Consider the following 18,047-nt stretch of genomic DNA (forward strand, 5'->3'; position numbering starts at 1 on the left):
CCACATGTGGGGCAGGCTCTGAATGGGTGTTCCTTCACTCTCTGTTTTAATCTTTGCCTTTCCCTTCCCTGCCAAGGGTATTCTTTTTCCTCATTTAAAGAAGGAGTGAAGCATTCACCTTTTGATCATCCGTCTTGAGTTTCGTTTGTTCTAGGGATCTAGGGTAATTCAAGCATTTGGGATAAAAGCCACTTATCAATGAGTGCATACCATGTATGTCTTTCTGTGATTGGGTTAGCTCACTCAGGATGATATTTTCCAGTTCCAACCATTTGCCTACGAATTTCATAAAGTCGTTGTTTTTGATAGCTGAGTAATATTCCATTGTGTAGATGTACCACATTTTCTGTATCCATTCCTCTGTTGAAAGGCATCTGGGTTCTTTCCAGTTTCTGGCTATAATAAATAAGGCTGCGATGAACATAGTGGAGCACGTGTCTTTTTTATATTTTGGGGCATCTTTTGGGTATATGCCCAAGAGAGGTATAGCTGGATCCTCAGGCAGTTCAATGTCCAATTTTCTGAGGAACCTCCAGACTGATTTCCAGAATGGTTTTACCAGTCTGCAATCCAACCAACAATGGAGGAGTGTTCCTCTGTCTCCACATCCTAGCCAGCATCTGCTGTCACCTGAGATTTTGATCTTAGCCATTCTCACTGGTGTGAGGTGAAATCTCAGGGTTGTTTTGATTTGCATTTCCCTTATGACTAAAGATGTTGAACATTTCTTTAGGTGTTTCTCAGCCATTCGGCATTCCTCAGCTGTGAATTCTTTGTTTACCTCTGAACCCCATTTTTTAATATGGTTATTTGTTTCCCTGCGGTCTAACTTCTTGATTTCTTTGTATATTTTGGATATAAGGCCTCTATCTGTTGTAGGATTGGTAAAGATCTTTTCCCAATCTGTTGGTTGCCGTTTTGTCCTAACCACAGTGTCCTTTGCCTTACAGAAGCTTTGCAGTTTTATGAGATCCCATTTGTCGATTCTTGATCTTAGAGCATAAGCCATTGGTGTTTTGTTCAGGAAATTATTTCCACTGCCCATGTGTTCCAGATGCTTCCCTAGTTTTTCTTCTATTCGTTTGAGTGTGTCTGGTTTGATGTGGAGGTCCTTGATCCACTTGGACTTAAGCTTTTTACAGGGTGATAAGGATGGATCGATCTGCATTCTTCTACATGTTGCCCTCCAGTTGAACCAGCACCATTTGCTGAAAATGCTATCTTTTTTCCATTGGATGGTTTTGGCTCCGTTGTCAAAAATCAAGTGACCATAGGTGTGTGGGTTCATTTCTGGGTCTTCAATTCTATTCCATTGGTCTATCTGTCTGTCTCTGTACTAATACCATGCAGTTTTTATCACTATTGCTGTGTAATACTGCTTGAGTTCAGGGATAGTGATTCCCCCTGAAGTCCTTTTATTGTTGAGGATAGCTTTAGCTATCCTGGGTTTTTTGTTATTCCAGATGAATTTGCAAATTGTTCTGTCTAACTCTTTGAAGAATTGGATTGGTATTTTGATGGGGATTGCATTGAATCTGTAGATTGCTTTTGATAAAATGGCCATTTTTACTATATTAATCCTGCCAATCCATGACCATGGGAGACCTTTCCATCTTCTGAGGTCTTCTTCAATTTCTTTCCTCAGTGTCTTGAAGTTCTTGCTTGGTTAAAGTCACACCGAGGTACTTTATATTATTTGGGTCTATTATGAAGGGTGTCGTTTCCCTAATTTCTTTCTCGGCTTGTTTCTCTTTTGTATAGAGGAAGGCAACTGATTTATTTGAGTTAATTTTATACCCAGCTACTTTGCTGAAATTGTTTATCAGCTTCAGGAGTTCTCTGGTGGAACTTTTGGGATCACTTAAATATACTCTCATGTCATCTGCAAATAGTGATATTTTGACCTCTCCTTTGCCGATCTGTATCCCCTTGATCTCCTTTTGTTGTCTGATTGCTCTGGCTAGAACTTCAAGAACTATATTGAATAAGTAGGGAGAGGGTGGGCAGCCTTGTCTAGTCCCTGATTTTAGTGGGATTGCTTCAAGTTTCTCTCCATTTAGTTTAATGTTAGCAACTGGTTTGCTGTATATGGCTTTTACTATGTTTAGGTATGGGCCTTGAATTCCTATTCTTTCCAGGACTTTTATCATGAAGGGGTGTTGAATTTTGTCAAATGCTTTCTCAGCCTCTAATGAAATGATCATGTGGTTCTGTTCTTTCAGTTTGTTTATATAATGGATCACGTTGATGGTTTTCCGTATATTAAACCATCCCTGCATGCCTGGGATGAAGCCTACTTGATCATGGTGGGTGATTGTTTTGATGTGCTCTTGAATTCGGTTTGCCAGAATTTTGTTGAGTATTTTTGCGTCGATATTCATAAGGGAAATTGGTCTGAAGTTCTCTTTCTTTGTTGTGTCTTTGTGTGGTTTAGGTATAAGAGTAATTGTGGCTTCGTAGAAGGAATTCGATAGGGCTCCATCTGTTTCAATTTTGTGGAATAGTTTGGATAATATTGGTACGAGGTCTTCTATGAAGGTCTGATAGAATTCTGAACTAAACCCGTCTGGACATGGGCTCTTTTTGGTTGGGAGACCTTTAATGACTGCTTCTATTTCCTTAGGAGTTATGGGGTTGTTTAACTGGTTTATCTGTTCCTGATTTAACTTCGATACCTGGTATCTGTCTAGGAAATTGTCCATTTCCTGAAGATTTTCAAGTTTTGTTGAATATAGGTTTTTATAGTAAGATCTGATGATTTTTTGAATTTCCTCTGAATCTGTAGTTATGTCTCCCTTTTCCTGTCTGATTTTGTTAATTTGGAGGCACTCTCTGTGTCCTCTCGTTAGTCTGGCTAAGGGTTTATCTATCTTGTTGATTTTCTCAAAGAACCAACTTTTGGTTCTGTTGATTCTTTCTATGGTCCTTTTTGTTTCTACTTGGTTGATTTCAGCTCTGAGTTTGATTATTTCCTGCCTTCTACTCCTCCTGGGTGTATTTGCTTCTTTTTGTTCTAGAGCTTTTAGGTGTGCTGTCAAGCTGCTGACATATGCTCTTTCCTGTTTCTTTCTGCAGGCACTCAGCGCTATGAGTTTTCCTCTTAGCACAGCTTTCATTGTGTCCCATAAGTTTGGGTATTTTGTACCTTCATTTTCATTAAATTCTAAAAAGTTTTTAATTTCTTTCTTTATTTCTTCCTTGACCAGGTTATCATTGAGTAGAGCATTGTTCAATTTCCACGTATATGTGGGCATTCTTCCCTTATTGTTATTGAAGACCAGTTTTAGGCCGTGGTGGTCCGATAGCACGCATGGGATTATTTCTATCTTTCTGTACCTGTTGAGGCCCGTTTTTTGACCAATTATACGGTCAATTTTGGAGAAAGTATCATGAGGAGCTGAGAAGAAGGTATATCCTTTTGCTTTAGGATAGAATGTTCTATAAATATCCGTTAAGTCCATTTGGCTCATGACTTCTCTTAGTCTGTCGACATCACTGTTTAATTTCTGTTTCCATGATCTGTCCATTGATGAGAGTGGGGTGTTGAAATCTCCCACTATTATTGTGTGAGGTGCAATGTGTGTTTTGAGCTTTAGTAAGGTTTCTTTTACGTATGTAGGTGCCCTTGCATTTGGGGCATAGATATTTAGGATTGAGAGTTCATCTTGGTGGATTTTTCCTTTGATGAATATGAAGTGTCCTTCCTTATCTTTTTTGATGACTTTTAGTTGGAAATTGATTTTATTTGATATTAGAATGGCTACTCCAGCTTGCTTCTTCTGACCATTTGCTTGGAAAGTTGTTTTCCAGCCTTTCACTCTGAGGTAGTGTCTGTCTTTGTCTCTGAGGTGTGTTTCCTGTAGGCAGCAGAATGCAGGGTCCTCGTTGTGTATCCAGTTTGTTAATCTATGTCTTTTTATTGAGGAGTTGAGGCCATTGATATTGAGAGATATTAAGGAATAGTGATTATTGCTTCCCGTTATATTCATATTTGGATGTGAGGTTATGTTTGTGTGCTTTCATTCTCTTTGTTTTCTTGCCAAGACGATTAGTTTCTTGCTTCTTCTAGGGTATAGCTTGCCTCCTTATGTTGGGCTTTACCATTTATTATCCTTTGTAGTGCTGGATTTGTAGAATGATATTGTGTAAATTTGGTTTTGTCATGGAATATCTTGGTTTCTCCATCAATGTTAATTGAGAGTTTTGCTGGATACAGTAACCTGGGCTGGCATTTGTGTTCTCTTATGGTCTGCATGACATCAATCCAGGATCTTCTGGCCTTCATAGTTTCTGGCGAGAAGTCTGGTGTTATTCTGATAGGTCTCCCTTTATATGTTACTTGACCTTTTTCCCTTACTGCTTTTAATATTCTTTCTTTATTTTGTGCGTTTGGTGTTTTGACTATTATGTGACGGGAGGTGTTTCTTTTCTGGTCCAATCTATTTGGAGTTCTGTAGGCTTCTTGTATGCCTATGGGTATCTCTTTTTGTAGGTTAGGGAAGTTTTCTTCTATGATTTTGTTGAAGATATTTACTGGTCCTTTGAGCTGGGAGTCTTCACTCTCTTCTATACCTATTATCCTTAGGTTTGATCTTCTCATTGAGTCCTGGATTTCCTGTATGTTTTGGACCAGTAGCTTTTTCCGCTTTACATTATCTTTGACAGTTGAGTCAATGATTTCTATGGAATCTTCTGCTCCTGAGATTCTCTCTTCCATCTCTTGTATTCTTTTGGTGAAGCTTGTATCTACAGCTCCTTGTCTCTTCTTTTGGTTTTCTATATCCAGGGTTGTTTCCATGTGTTCTTTCTTGATTGCTTCTATTTCCATTTTTATTTCCTTCAACTGTTTGATTGTGTTTTCCTGGAATTCTTTCAGGGATTTTTGTGTCTCCTCTCTATGGGCTTCTACTTGTTTATTTATGTTTTCCTGGAACTCTTTCAGGGATTTTTGTGTCTCCTCTCTACGGGCTTCTACTTGTTTGTTTATGTTTTCCTGGAATTCTTTCAGGGATTTTTGTGTCTCCTCTCTATGGGCTTCTACTTGTTTATTTATTTTTTTCCTGGAATTCTTTCAGGCAATTTTGTGATTCCTCTCTGTAGGCTTCTACTTGTTCTCTAAGGGAGTTCTTCACGTCTTTCTTGAAGTCCTCCAGCATCATGATCAAAAATGATTTTGAAACTAGATCTTGCTTTTCTGGTGTGTTTGGATATTCCATGTTTGTTTTGATGGGAGAATTGGGCTCCGATGGTGCCATGTAGTCTTGGTTTATGTTGCTTGGGTTCCTGCGCTTGCCTCTCGCCATCAGATTATCTCTAGTGTTACTTTGTTCTGCTATTTCTGACAGTGGCTAGACTGTCCTATAAGCCTGTGTGTCAGGAGTGCTGTAGACCTGTTTTCCTCTCTTTCAGTCAGTTATGGGGACAGAGTGTTCTGCTTTCGGGCGTGTAGTTTTTCCTCTCTACAGGTCTTCAGCTGTTCCTGTGGGCCTGTGTCTTGAGTTCACCAGGCAGCTTTCTTGCAGCAGAAAATTTGGTCTTACCTGTGGTCCCAAGGCTCAAGTTCGCTCGTGGGGTGCTGCCCACGGGCTCTCTGCAGCGGCAGCAACCAGGAAGACCTGTGCTGCTGTTTCCGGGAGCTTCAGTGCACCAGGGTTCCAGATGGTCTTTGGCTTTTTCCTCTGGTGTCCGAGATGTGTGTGCAGAGAGCAGTCTCTTCTGGTTTCCCAGGCTTGTCTGCCTCTCTGAAGGTTTAGCTCTCCCTCCCATGGGATTTGGGTGCAGAGAACTGTTTATCAGGTCTGTTTCCTTCAGGTTCCGGAGGTGTCTCAGGCAGGGGTCCTGCCGCTCCTGGGCCCTCCCCCACGGGAGCCCAGAGGCCTTATACAGTTTCCTCTTGGACCAGGGATGTGGGCAGGGGTGGGCAGTGTTGGTGGTCTCTTCCGCTCTGCAGCCTCAGGAGTGCCCACCTGACCAGGCGGTGAGGTCTCTCTCTCTCATGGGGTCTGGGAGCAGAGAGCTGCTGCGGGCCAGGATCCACGGGTGTGGGACTTCCCGAGAATTTTTATAAAGGCAGAAGTTCGATCTTAAATTAAATATTACCCATGGGAATTTATTTACTTGTTCACGACCTAGGGTAATAATCCAAGTTTCCACAAAGATCTTTTGAACCCACTGCTGGAAGTTTGCTATTAACTATGAGTGATTTTGTGTTCTGTTAACTGATAATGGTATTATCTATTTCATTCATAGTTGATCCTTTGAACCTACTCTTTAGAAACTGTAATACCTGAATTTTTTTTCTTGTGCCAGGTGAGTGTGATAATTATTCTTTGTAGCTGCTTCAGGGAACACATCTTTTAAAATTGTAATACCTGTTTCTGTGTACAAAAGCCCCTGTTCGAAAGTCACAAAATACACTCAGATTCACATTGCATTTGTGATTGTTTCTGTTTGTCACAGCTGAATACTTACTCACCATGTCTTCAAGAACCAAAGTCCCAGAAAACCCCACACACAGGTGGGATGGTCCATGGCACTACTATATGTAAGATAGATTCTGTATATTCTCTAGAATCTGGGGATCTCTAAGCAATGATAACACAAATTGGCTGACTATATGCTTCAAAAACTTGTTCCCAGAGCCAAATAGGATGATCACTGTGTTTCTATAATCTTTACATCTATTCACACATCCGTTTATAGTTACAGGTTGATACTGCTCTCTCTTACTTTGATTCTCAATTTCCATTAAAAGAAATCTTCTAACTAAAGAGTCCTATTGAAAGGTCATACTAGAAAAACAAATTATTATTCAAAATAGTTGATAAACTGGCAGCCTTTTATATATATAATCAAGCATCTAATTAAAAATTAGCACTTTGTCCCCTTGGATATCAGCTTTTGGCATATTAAAGAAATGGAAATATTAACAAGACTATTCTCTAATCAACATCATCCTTCTTTTTCCTACTCACTATGTGACTCAATAAGGACCCTTACTCATTAAAAAAATAATCAATTCTCAACCTTCTCACAAATGGTACTTCCAACATTATATTTCTCACATTCTGTTTTCATAATTTTATCACTTTTAGGCCTGATATACTAAGTATAGATCTTATTCTTTAGTATAAAACTCCATTAGTTGATATTTTAGCACCTAGAAAATCACCAGTATTGTTGCATGAAGCACTGATTATGAAGATGCAGTCATCTACATATGTGTAGAGAGAAAGCATGGTTTGAATACTTTTTCCATGAATGAGAATTAAGAATCCCCCATTTCTAATATTAACCTTCTTGAAATAATAGGAAACAATAAAGTATTGTGTTAGTGACCATTGCATTGCCATAATGAAAATACTTGAAAGAAATGATGTTACAAGTTCTGATGTGATTTGACTAATCATTTCAGTTTTTGTGCCCTAAGGAGTGGAAAGCGATATGGAGTAAAATCAAGTATATCATGGTATGTCTGAAAGCAATAGATATGTTTGAAATATACAAAGATATCATATACAAAAGGGCCTGAACATATTGAATTGCCACCCACAGCTTTAACAAACACTCAACTGAGATTTCTCAAAACTATCATAAAAATATCCAAAGCTGAGGCCACTATAGAAAATGCAAGCTTCAGGAGGTACCACACAATACAATAGGAAGCAACAGACCATCAAGATGCTGTTAACCAGTCATCAGTTCCCTTTATTAAAAATAGCTTATCTTGAGGTTTAATTAGAAGGTCTTTTTTACTGTATGAATTACAAAAACACCACAGCTAGGATTACCCAAACATAAATTAAACTGTTCCTGAATAAATTAAGAGACTTTTTTTTAACCTCTGTTTTCTTTGACTTTAGAGAAGAGAATTAAAAGCAGACAGGTCACATTGATAGATTTCTCTAACTGTCAAAATGGTTTTGAAGCCTGAGTGGGTATTACGAGTGTTAGTAAGTCCGTGCCCAACAAAATTCAGATAAGGCAACTCAGACTTACTCCATTGAAACACTAGGAAATTTTGCTATGACTTGTATCACTGTGAGAGGAAGACTGTTAGCCTGTTCATTGTAGTATGTCACAATCTCATTAAGCTTCAGGTTGCTGATGATGAGAGAGTAATTTGTCCTAGATCCACTGCCACAGAGCCTCAATGGGACCCCAGTACTTAAATATTCATGGCTTTAAAAATCAGTAGTTGAGGTGAATTCCCTGATTCCTGCTGGTGCCAGAATAACCAAGTATCAACGTTCTCATTGGTTTGGCAACTGATAGTTAATCAGTCTCCAAGAAATACAAATAGAGTGGATAAAGACTGGTTAATCTAAGTATCACATCTCATACCTGAGGTAGAAGAGGCACAAAGGGCATACAGTGTTAAGCACATAGCAAGATAATTTCCATAAAAATAAAGTCTTATGTCTCACCTGAAAAGACCAGAGCAGCATCAGTGCTAAGAGTTCAAGAAGGACACTCAGGTTGATTCTGTATCCTCTCTGAATGTGACTTTTGCACACGGTGTAAATCCTCTAGTGAAATCTTCAGCCTTGTGCTATGCTCTGGCCACATGAAAATTATTAAAGGAGTGCAAGGCTTGAGCCACCTATAGTGTTACGTATCCAAGAGAGAGAAGAGCAGAACATATCAGCCTTCACACTACAAATTACTTTGTATGGGTGAAAGAATGTTATCCGTCCTAGCTCTGCCTGACAGTGCCTCAGCTGAGCCTGCCCGTGGGCACATCCTCAAGTCTCCCCCTTGCTCTGCAGATTAGCCATTCCCAAAGCTGGCTATGCTCAGTGTTACAGGATTAAATCTGTCCTTTCACAGTCTCACACATGGCACGGTTTTCTCATTCCTTTTCTCTATAAAACGTATCAAAGTTATTTAAGATTTTTCATTACTAACCTGTCTTGACATATGATCCTTACTAATAATTTACTTCCTGATGAATGCCAGCGAATTTAGGAGCAGGGAAGTCTTTTTTTTTTTTTATTAACTTGAGTATTTCTTATATACATTTCGAGTGTTATTCCCTTTCCCGGTTTCCGGGCAAACATCCCCCTCCCCCTTCCCCTTCCTTATGGGTGTTCCCCTCCCCACCCTTCCCCCATTGCTGCCCTCCACCCAACAGTCTAGTTCACTGGGGGTTCAGTCTTAGCAGGACCCAGGGCTTCCCCTTCCACTGGTGCTCTTACTAAGATATTCATTGCTACCTATGAGGTCAGAGTCCAGGGTCAGTCCATGTATAGTCTTTAGGTAGTGGCTTAGTCCCTGGAAGCTCTGGTTGCTTGGCATTGTTGTAGATACAGGGAAGTCTTAAAACCACTAAATTTTGAAAAACTGCCAAGAGGTAATCTAGGAAAAAGAGGAAAACCCATGCAATTTTTTAGAATGCCTTACAAGGGCTTTATTATGATACACTAATTTGGACCCTGACATCATAGAAGGTAAGCAATTTCTGATGACCTATTCCTTTTCCCAGAGCTACCCTGACATAAAAAAACGAATTTAAAAAGCTAGAAAGTGGGTCCCTAACTCCACAGGCAGAAGTTTTGGCGCTGGCCTTTAAAGTGTACCATGGGAGAGAAGTATTACAGACTAAAGAACCATATGCTAGCAAAAGCTGTCTGACCGGCCTGAGCCACTGACCAGAACTCCTGTTCTTCTAAGGCTAAGACCACCGGGCTCCTGCTACAAATAAGGTAAATAATGTCATTGAGCAAGGTCTTTCCCTAAATCCCTGAATGCCAAGAGGGCCAGGTCCTAGTGAAATCAAGAGAAACACTGGGCAGTCAATTGCTCTCATGTTGTACAGAACAAGGTGACATCACGTCCAGGTAACCCTCAGCTGATCTCCTAGGCTTGGCTATGGATAAATGAAGGGGCAAGAGTTCCCAAACCCGACCACTGCCGTCACCAGCATGGAGCCCTGGGTAACCCTCATGAGTTGTGGGCAGCCCATCTTTTTCGTCTGGACACTGTGGACACTTACTCGGTCCTAACGGAACTTTGGGGACACATTTCTCTAACGTTTCCCTGCGGTTAGGGTAGAGGGAAAACCTTACATTCCTCACCAAGCCCCACTGTTTAGCTCCATTTTTAGGAGTGTACTCTCATACATTCCTTTTTGGTAGTGCCAACTTGCCCTGTCCCGTTATTAGGAAGGGATTTTCTAACTAAGTTCTTTGTCTTATTTCCTTTGCCACGACCCCATTTTCCTAAACTCAAGCTTCCAAGGAGCTTCTAGTCAGCCAACCTACTAACAGAGACATGCTGTTTCTTCGTGTATGGACCCCTGAGTCTGGGAGGTCCAAAAGCACTCTGTTACTTAACAGTCTTTCCAAATAGGGTCCGGAAGCTGCTCCATGACCAGGTGCCAGGAACCAATCCAAATCGCTGTTTGCAGTATTGGTTATCCGATTTATGTGTTATGAACTCTTTACTTGCTTTATTTTTGACCAGACAAAAAATGATTCTAAAAAATGACCAGATAAGTATGGGGTCTGACAATATTGGTCTTGTCAGATACATATGCTGAGATCACAGACCAATCACTTCTTCTATTAACAAAACAAGAGTCTCTTTCATTTCTTGCATTGAAGATCTAACTAGTCCCCGTGGGCAATAGGATTTGTTGGTAAGTGCTACCAAAAAAAAAATCAAGCAGGGTCTTCAGTAAGTAATATCTATATTCACAGAAATTTTGTCTCAATTTCCCAACCTCTACATATCGAAAAGGTAGGGGAGGTAATCAAACACTTCTCCAAGTCTTGAACACCCCTCCTCATAAATGGCACGAACTTGTCATTCCTCCTTTTGCTCCAGACCTTGACCTCAGCATACCAACTCCTTACCATCACCTGAAAGCTGCAAATTATGGCTTCTCCAGTGATCCAAAGCAATAACCTTACCTCACCCTTTGTAAGCTATCCTAACTCTGATGTCTTCATGATTCTCTACATTTCTGCTTTTTGGTGTGGCAAACTGTTTTAAAACCTCTGGGACATATTCTGTAGGAATGTTAGGCTCCCTAGACTGCAATAGAACCACAACCCCTGATACCCCATCTCTGCCACAATGCCTATTAGTCTAAAATAGGACAATCCCCTGTGAAACCCAGGAGTATCATTATTTGCCTGCCAGTTGGTCAGGAGTTTGCATGTTGTTACTCCTTTTCCATGAAATAGGGGTAGTCAGGGAACCGAGCTCCTGCCAATCACTTTTGTAGCTATCAGAGCTGCCCATCATAAGAATGCAGTTCAGATCGTGCCTAAGCTGGTCTCTGTCAGAATAGCCAAGGTGGTAGCACTGGAATTGCAGAGATAACTACTTCCATGTCCCAATATAATAAGCTCACTTATGAGTTTGACAACAGTTTTCAAAAAAGGCTGAAACCATGCTTACTATCCAGAAACAGATTGATGCTTTGTCAGCTGTGGTACTTCCGAACCCGATGGGGGCTAGACGTTCTGACAGCTAAGGACGGTGGTCTTTGCCAGTTCCTGCAAGAAGAATGCTGTTTCTTCATCAACCATTCTGGGATAGTGAAAAATAAAATTCAGAAGCTTCAATAACACATACAGAATTTTAGGGAATGTGAGGCCTCCAGTGCCTGGACTTTCAAAAACCCTATAAAGAAGTGGATACTCCCTTTCATAACACCTTTCCTAGTCATCAGTCTGGTGTTACATGTCAGTCCCTGCTTCATTAATCTTGTTTTTACATTATTTCAATGACAGATACAGTAAATTTCTAATTAAACTATCAATCATTTTCTGTTACATGTTTACCAGCCAAATCCACTGAGGAAGCTGATGCAAAAGTTAACTAAGTAGGCTCAGATGGTGAAAGTCAGCTATTCCCGAAAATTGAAGATTCCCCAAGAAAGTAGAAAGTAACTTAAGAGACAAGACAACCATACTCCCCATTCACCATCAGCTTCACTCTCCCTTTTTTTTTACCTTTGTCTTATGATAAGAAAAAGAGAGGTATGTTGGTATCAGGAATTGTTTTTGCCTCCAGCAGTAACACCACCTGATTAGTGTTGCTGTGGCAATAGTCACACATTCCCAGTGTACCCTTGGCTTAGTTCCCACCTTCACTTAGGAGTAGTTGCATCATATTCCAAATAAAAGGCAGATATTTTCTGCCCTCTCTCTTTTTCTCTTTTCCTACTCGTCCCTCTCTCCCTTGTCTCGTCCTCCCATTAAATCATATCCTTGTGGAACAATGTTGTTTTGGTGTGATTTTTCAGGATGCCAGCTGATATTTCATGGTACCTTCCCTAGGCTGGTACTCTTAGGTTCTATAAGAAAGCAAGCTGAACATGCCAGGAGAAGCAAACCAGTAAGTTGCATCCCTTCATGCCTCTGCAACAACTCTCACTTCCTGACCTGCTTGAGTTCCAGTTCTACGATCTTTTGATAATAAACAGCAATATGGAAGAGTAAACTGAATAAACTCTTTACTCTCCAACTTGCATTTTGATCATGATGTTTGGGCAGGACTAAAAACCCTGACTAAGACTCCTGATAGACAACTTCAGCAACGTGGCTGGATATAAAATTAACTCAAAATATCATAGCCTTCCTCTAACTCTATAAAGAGGCTGAGAAAGAAATTAGGGAAATAACACCGTTCACATTAATCACACATAATATAAAATATCTTGGTGTGTCTCTAACCAAGCAAGTGACGTACTGTATGACAAGATTTTCAAGTATCTGAAGAATGAAATTGAAGAGGATCTCAGAAGATGGAAAGAACTTCCATGTTCATGGACTGGCAGGATTAATAGAGTAAAAATAGCCATCTTGCTGAAAGGAATCTACAGAGTCAATGCAATCGCCATCAACATGCCAACTCAAATCTTCATATACTTAGAAAGAGCAAGTTGCAAATTCACTTGGGATACCAAAAACCTAGGATAGTGAAAACTACCCTCAACATTAAAAGAACTTCTGGGGGAATCACCATTGCTGACCTCAAGCTGTATAACAGAGCAGTACTGATGAAAATTGCATGTTATTGCTACAGAGGCAGGCAGATAGATCAAGAAATAGAATTGAAGATCCAGAAAGGAGCTACACATCTATGGCCACTTGAATTTTGATAAAGGAACTATAAACATCCAATGAAAAAATGATAGCATTTTCAACATATAATGATGGTTCAACTTGTGGTCAGCATGCAAATCAATCTATTCTGATTGTTTTGTACAAAGCTGAAGTATAAGTGGATGAAGGACCTCCACAAAATAACCACATTTACTGGAAGTAATACAACAGAAATTTTGAAGACTCTCAAACACATTGGGCATTGGAGAAAATTTCCTAAACAGAGCACTAATGGCTTATGGTCTAAGATCAACAGTAAATAAATGGGACCTCATAAAATTTCAAAGTTTCTGTAAGGCAAAAGACACTGTCATTAAGACAAAACACCATGCAACAGATTTGGAAAGATCTTTACCAATCCTACATCTGATAGAAGACTAATATCCAATATATACAATCACCCAGCCATTATCTGATAGAACTGTGATAATCTAACTCTAAAAGGCTTGAGGAATGTCCTAGGAATGTACCTTATCTACTGAATGAAAAATAAAGTGAAGCTTCCCTAAATCTATCGAACAATATATGTGCTAATATTGAAGTATACAACATAATAAGTTCTTTAACTACTAATATCTGTCCAAATATAATAAATAATTTAAGGTGTAAACTATTAATTGAAGCATTGAACACAATATATGTGCTAATGTTGAATCTCTTAGGCTCTCGTGGTTCAAATCTTTATTCACTTTTGCGATCTAGCAAATTCATGCAAAAAACCAGCCATCATTTCAGCTTCTAAAACTTTTTATGGAGATTAAACCAGGAGAACTTCCCTTTTTAGTGCCAACAGATGCAATGATCAGTTTGTAAGCCTTTCACCTACTGAGCATGGATGCTCCTTGTCATCTTGGGTTCTTGACTACTTCAGAGGTGGAGAATATGGGATAGCTCTTTATTCTTACAGCAAAAAACCTTAAGGCTTGTCAAGTTATTATTGTTAATATTATTATACAGCACATTTACGAACCTGTTCATAGTGCTCTCCGTTGGAACAAAAAGCTCTTTCTCACGTTATGAGTCAGGGGGTCTTTGCCTCAGCAACTCCTTCTACTAACCTATGGTTCTCCCTTAAATGTGTGAAGTCATGGTCTTCCATAATTTGAAATTGTGAAAGAATGAATTTCACACTATCTTTAAATAGAAGAGCATGACTGAAGACTCCTGTAAAAAAGATCCATGGCCAGGAGGTGGCAACCTTTTATGTAGCCTGCTCAACCTTGTACAGGACTTTATGCATCACTGAAAGAATTTTTAATAAGAATGGTTGTCCAGTATTAAGCAAGTAGATGTTTCAGTGAAGCCATTAAGGGTGTGGCTTTTGTGTTCTTCTGAAGAGTTTAGCTGACTCTTCCCATTGGATTGATCTAGCTTGACCCTATATATCTATTAATTTGCCAAGTTCCAGGTTTATTACTCAGACTCTTAACTTCCAGCTTTTCTGCATTAGATCCTGGAATGTTTCTCTGTTCAAAAGGTCTAAACTTCCTCTGGTGGGTATCATCAGGCTTTCTGTACTGTCACTGTGGAACTAAAGATATATTCTTTTCCATTTTACATTTTTCACTTGACAAACACTGTCTTGCATTCTATTTCTTCCTGTATAGGCAATGGGTGGAGGATCAACCCATGGCACTATTCACCTCTTCCTTCATCCCCTCCTGCATATTATACCAATGTTCCTTCATTCTAATGTTAAAAAACAATTTTGGTGAAACAACTACCTGTTTTCTAACCAGTAATAATCAAGAATCAATAGTGATCTTATCACACCACATTTTGACCTGTCTCTCTTTCCTCTGGTATTCTACCCTGGTTGGCTCTACTTTATTTTCTGTTTATGTGTATGTGTGTCCTGGATGCATGTATGCTGGTGAGACAAGTACATATCTGTTGCTACTGGTAGTTAGAAGTGGCCATCAAATATTGTAGATCTAGAATTATCATGTTTTTAGTCATGTTAGGGCACTACAAAACAAAAATAGATCCTCTCTAAAGCAACAAGTGCCTTTATTCAGTGAACCACATCTTTGACAAAAAAGTTTTTCTGTTCAACAAATGTATACAGTTTATTCTTTATATTCTATAGAGATGTATTTAATTTTACATATGTTAACCAAAAGGAATCTGTATTTACCACATACCTGATGATAGTATAAATATATCCAGTGCTACAGATTTTTCCTATCAAGTCTTGCTTCTTTTAAATCTATACTAGAAGCTCAGTCACTGAGAGCTGCAGGAGGAAAAGGATCAGGGATCTTCACCTTCGTATCAGAGAAAGAACAAATTCTACAAGTCCTTTTGAGGATTCCAAGCAGAGGTTTACATATGTGCACATCAGCGTTTTGTTTGACTGGAGCCACATGCTCTACCTGGATTCATTGAAGGTAGTCGTATGGCCCAGCTCCTTCATTATGTAGAAATAAAGATATGGCTTACAGTGAAGAAAGGAAACTCTGGGGATTATTCTAGCCTCTATGTGAACATAGGTCTGTCACTGATCTCTTTTTATATTTCCTCTATTCTGGTTGTTTAATTTGCATGATAGACGACATGGAGCTTTCATCAACCATTCAATCTTCAAGCCACTCAGTCTTCCTTGTATCATTTGCTCTATGGTCATGGAGTCTGAAGCAAATTGTAGTCTATAGAACCCAAAGGGCAAGATAAACTGCTATAAGGAGTACTGTTATTTTATCTTTTCACATTTGAAAGTTTGGAAATAACTGTATACTATGCTTAGGACTGAAATACAATATTTTGGCATATGAATTTAAATGTGAGTGTATTGATGTAACAATTACTATATGTCCCTTCCATAAGCATTCCATGTCTATTACTCCTTTGAGGCATTAGAAATCAACAGTCAGTGGAAAAAAATTAGTTTCACTGACTCATTTAGAATACATGGAGGGGGTGTTAGTGTATATATCTCTAATCAGAAATTCTACCAAGTTTTTGTCTTTAAAATTATCTCTAATCCCTATTATATTTTATGTAATATGTAAACTATGTTGATATGACTAAAATAAAGTTTTGTTTATTAAATATATAAAAACAGAATTAAGTGAAAATATGTGTATGATTTTTAAGGACCATGAAACATTTAAAGTCTGAATGACCACATTGCAGAGTAAGGGCTGCTGCTTGTGATAATGTTTAGGGTGAAAACCTATGAGAGATGATAGGAGTAATGATCTGAGACATCATCAGAGAAAGATCACCCACAAGATGGGAAGCAGTAATGCATAATTCAGAACAGTCATGAATGCAGACAGTCGCATCAACTTTATATAGATGAGAGTTTAGTGAATGTTGTTCCTGTTACTTAAGCTTCAGAACTTTTTTTTTGTTTTCCTGTTCATCGTGTATTGAGTTTTTGCTTTTTCTGTATGTTTCCTACTTCATATGAAGAGGATCAGGGGAGGGGAGCAAAAGGGAAGACACTGTGTTTCCAATAGTTTTTCCAGGCACATATAAAAGGGGCCCATGTACAGTTTTCTAGATCTTTTCTGGTATAGGATTGTGTCATAGTGAACAGTTACTGTATGAGTTGGAGCTCTCTTGAGGAAAGCATGGCAGAAAATTTTAATGAACATAATACTCTCTTTACAGGAGCCTGGGCTGACACTGTTCTTCTCTTTCTCAAGAGAAATAATCACATTTCCTGTCAGAAAAATCTATGCATCCCAACTTTCCTTCTGAGTATGGCAGAGACATCATGTCTTTATTAAATTACAGAGGCAAGTCAGCCATGCAGCTGTGCCAGACCGCATGATTTGCATACCTGAGGAACACAGTCCACTTAAGTATGCCTTCTTATTAGACAATCTGCACGCTTTGGTCTTCAGTCCCAGACAGGACACAGGCCAGTCATGATGGCTGCAGTTCAACTCTTAGGGCTGCTGCTGCTTTGGGTCCCAGGTAAGATGGACAATATCAAAAACACTTTCAGAAGTGTGCCTGGTACTTTGAAAAGTTATGTTTTTCATGTTATTAACAGTATGTGTTTGATGTGTATTTCCAATATCAGCCATGAGATGTGACATCCAGATGACCCAGTCTCCTTCATTCCTGTCTGCATCTGTGGGAGACAGAGTCACTATCAACTGCAAAGCAAGTCAGAATATTAACAGGTACTTAAACTGGTACCAGCAAAAGCTTGGAGAAGCTCCCAAACTCCTGATATATAATGCAAACAGTTTGCAAACGGGCATCCCATCAAGGTTCAGTGGCAGTGGATCTGGTACTGATTTCACACTCACCATCAGCAGCCTGCAGCCTGAAGATGTTGCCACATATTTCTGCTTGCAGCATAATAGTTGGCCGCACAGTGATACAAACCATAACATAAACCACCCAGAGATGCAGATGTGTGAGATTGGGTTTTCACAGCTGTTCTTCTGGTTCCATTACTGACATAATATCTCAGATGTAGTCAGGCTTTGAAGAATTTGCAAAGTTTGGGCATGAGAGTCCCATGAGGTTCCTCTGTACCCTCTATGTTTCAGCAGTAAAAACATTACTTAATCTCTGTAGACTTCATGAACTGTTGCAGTCATTGCACCTGAGGAATTCTCAGTAAAAGCTATTGAATGGCATTTGGGAGGTACAAAGTAGAGGTATGCAATGTTGAAGCTTAAGCCAGACAAAACTCTAGTGTTCATTTTGAAATCGGATTTAGTTGCCCGTCAAAGATTTGAAGTGTATGCGGTCTCAAGACCTATTTACAAACATCAGTATTAGGGTTTGATGCTTTCAGTGGCCTTTTTGAATTCTTGTCTTTATGTAAATTTTACTCTATCCAAGCACCTGTTTGAAGGGACTAGTGGATTTTAAAACCTTATTTGTCTTCTATAATATAAGACTGGCTCCATATTTTACAATTAATAATTGCCCTTCCATATGAGTAATCCATTAGAAATG

At 39.3% G+C, this 18,047-nt stretch overlaps 1 gene segment (V, D, J or C); it reads left to right on the top strand.

Annotated features, from left to right (window-relative positions):
- Positions 1 to 16,893: 16,893 nt before the first annotated feature.
- Positions 16,894 to 17,540, top strand: LOC120102528 (immunoglobulin kappa variable 1-9-like). The segment is given in 2 exon segments: positions 16,894 to 17,045; positions 17,155 to 17,540. Coding segments are annotated over 2 exon segments (435 nt in total).
- The last annotated feature ends 507 nt before the right edge of the window (positions 17,541 to 18,047 follow it).

Source organism: Rattus norvegicus, chromosome 4 (genome assembly GCF_036323735.1).
Source record: "Rattus norvegicus strain BN/NHsdMcwi chromosome 4, GRCr8, whole genome shotgun sequence".
Classification (NCBI taxonomy): domain Eukaryota; kingdom Metazoa; phylum Chordata; class Mammalia; order Rodentia; family Muridae; genus Rattus; species Rattus norvegicus.